At 32.8% G+C, this 2733-nt stretch overlaps 1 protein-coding gene across 1 annotated transcript in view; it reads right to left on the reverse strand.

Annotated features, from left to right (window-relative positions):
• Positions 1 to 405: 405 nt before the first annotated feature.
• The window catches only part of SMARCA5 (SWI/SNF related, matrix associated, actin dependent regulator of chromatin, subfamily a, member 5), a 33072-nt gene continuing 30744 nt past the window's right edge, over positions 406 to 2733 (reverse strand). The window contains exon 24 of the mRNA XM_029940630.1: positions 406 to 1657. Within this exon, the coding sequence (XP_029796490.1) occupies positions 1592 to 1657 (66 nt within the window). The 3' untranslated portion in view covers positions 406 to 1591. The remainder of the gene's footprint in view (positions 1658 to 2733) is intronic.

The following is a 2733-nucleotide window of genomic DNA, read 5'->3' on the forward strand; positions in this document are numbered from 1 at the left end:
GCCAAGTATTTCTTGCAAAATGAGGCCATCACTCTTAAGAATGGTTACATGTTTTATGAAAAGAGCTATCATTTCTCAAATTCTGTGTACATTAGACCTAAAACTGTGTTCCCCTCCAAATTGACCTCATTTTGACCTTGGATTCTGACAACTAACTCAAATTACTCTAACTCGTCATAAACCCTGAATTTTGCTGGACACTGATAGCAACAACTCCACATTTTGGAATAGTAAGTAGTATTAGTAATAGTTTAAGAAATCAGCATTAAAAATAAAAATCTCAATCATGTGTGGGCAGATGACAATGCCAAGCAACAGAAATTTTAGAAATCTAAAGGAAAGAGATCATGTCCTAAGGAATAGTAAAAATTCAAATGAGAAGACTGAAGAAATAGAAAAGACCACTTAAGGATTATAAAAGTTATATTTATTCACGATGCTACATTTATTGCATTCCCTTAGAAAAATGGAGAACTGTATGTACCCAATTTGCACATATAAAACTTTATACAAATTATGTGTAGCACATAAAGGCCTCTGGTACAGCTAAAATCCTGACACTACGATTTGGGTAAATCCTGCTTCAGGGTCTCCAGTTTATCAAGTCTGTTCAGAGAAAATAAACACTGGTATTATACTCAATCTTGCCATTCACACTTAGAAATTATTTTAAAATATAAAATTTTCAATTACTCTAAAAACTCAAGGTAAACTGGAAGGGGACACATTTTGTTGCTGATTTCAATTTAACAGTATAACAAATCCATACTTCATTTTGTCTGGGTCTTTTTAAAAAAACAAATCGCCTTAAGTTTTGACATTCTCTTTCTAAGTTGTGGCTGCTTCAAGAAGGTAGTATGTCAAAACATTTACCAAACAGTAAAAATAATATTCCTTTTACAAAATGGTACAATAACACATTACGGAACCAGAAAATACTAAATATCTTTGGCTATACAACTAAAAGGCCAGTCTTCCAACAGAATAGGGCATATTCACACCTCAGAGCCAACTATAGAAACAAAGCATAACAGAAATATGCATAGAATTTAATAATTTGTCTTGCCTTTTCTTCCATTCTTACCCATATAATAATCAAGGAGAATGCAATTTACATAATCTTCCCAGATGAGACTCCATATAGCACTACAAAGATACCCAAATTTCTGCAAAGGCAAAGTGAATTAAAACAATTACACAACTAAGTGAAGACTAAAGGGACAAATGTTTGTTATCTGCAATTTTTCTTAGTTGGTTGCTTGTTTTAAGCTTTGAGTGTAGAAATCATAGCTGATAAACAAAAAGTCACAATCTTCACAAATGGAACTATAATAGAAAAATAAATCAAATGAAACATTTATTAATAAATGAAGCCTGTTTTATTACTTCAAGTGTTAATGATAAAAAAAATTCAGCACAGCTGTTGCATTTAAAAAAGTGAAACTACATACTATGTTTCTAGCTCAGTAAACAGATGGACCTGATGTCTGTGAATGACATAACAATTGAGCATTGTACAGTACATCTTATGAAGACCCGTAAATTAAAGAACTACTGGTTTAAAGTTAGTGATTATGAAACAAATATGTATTCATAGCTTCAGCTTCTTTTTTCTTCCTCGTCCATCAGGTGCTCCATCCATTTTACGTTTCTGTGTCTACAAATGAACAGAAGGATTACTTTTCAGCATAAGACAAAGGCAATACAGATTATTTTTACTAATAACTGCTACAGAGTAACACGTGTTAGCCATTCTTAACGATTAGAATCTTATCTACTCCCTTTAGCAATAAAACTCGTGTTAGTAATGATTTGCAATAAGCAATAGTGATACAATACATCAAGCCAGTATAACATGCCCTATGAAAAGAAAGCAGTACTAACTTTATGAGCTTACATAAATAGCAGGGACATTAGTCAGAGACCTTCATTTATTCATGACTTTCTAAATTATTAAAAAAACATGACTTTTCTCTTAAAATATCTGTGTTCACATTGCTAAGATACCACTATGACAATACGCCAAGTCTTGGAAGTTTACAGTAAAGGTTCTAAAAGCCAGGACCTTTAAATATTCTAACTTATACTCCTCAAGATCAAGCGTAAGCATTCATAAGACCTATATTCATGAATGCCCAAATTATGGATTACCATCATAACATGATATTCCCCCCAGAATGCATAAAAGGGATTTAATGAAATGTTTAGAGGTGCAGTAGGTATGACTTTGAGTAGATAATGAAAGAAAATGCAAAATGCTTATTGATTCATGATGTGGTTTCATCTTAGCTTGGGCAAACCATGCAGTATTTAACACACAGCAGAATATTTACTATTGAAGCTTGAAAAGATGTGAGGTCTTTGTGTGCAACCTTTCATTTATGCATGTGAGAGGGTTTTCTTTTAATTTTTTTACATTGTAGTACTTGTTTTGCTTGTTGGGGGTGTTTGCTTATTTAATACATTCCGTCAAGGACAGAAACTACATGCTGGTTTTTTTCCCCCTAGGAAGTGTGTCTTGGGTTTTTCTCATATTATTTTCTTTACTTTTCTTTTTTTTCCCTCTTCTTTTTTTGGTGGTGGGGGTGGTTATGTTTAAATGAAGTTGCTTTTACAGCACCAAAGACTTATTCATCCATTTCCTGTATAAAAGGTAGCTACTTTTTTTGCATGGACCTCAAGTATATTGTAGTATAGAGGTGGAATTTAAGGAAAGGTATTAAGCAGGCTGTG

This window comes from Suricata suricatta, chromosome 1 (assembly GCF_006229205.1).
Source record: "Suricata suricatta isolate VVHF042 chromosome 1, meerkat_22Aug2017_6uvM2_HiC, whole genome shotgun sequence".
Lineage (NCBI taxonomy): Eukaryota > Metazoa > Chordata > Mammalia > Carnivora > Herpestidae > Suricata > Suricata suricatta.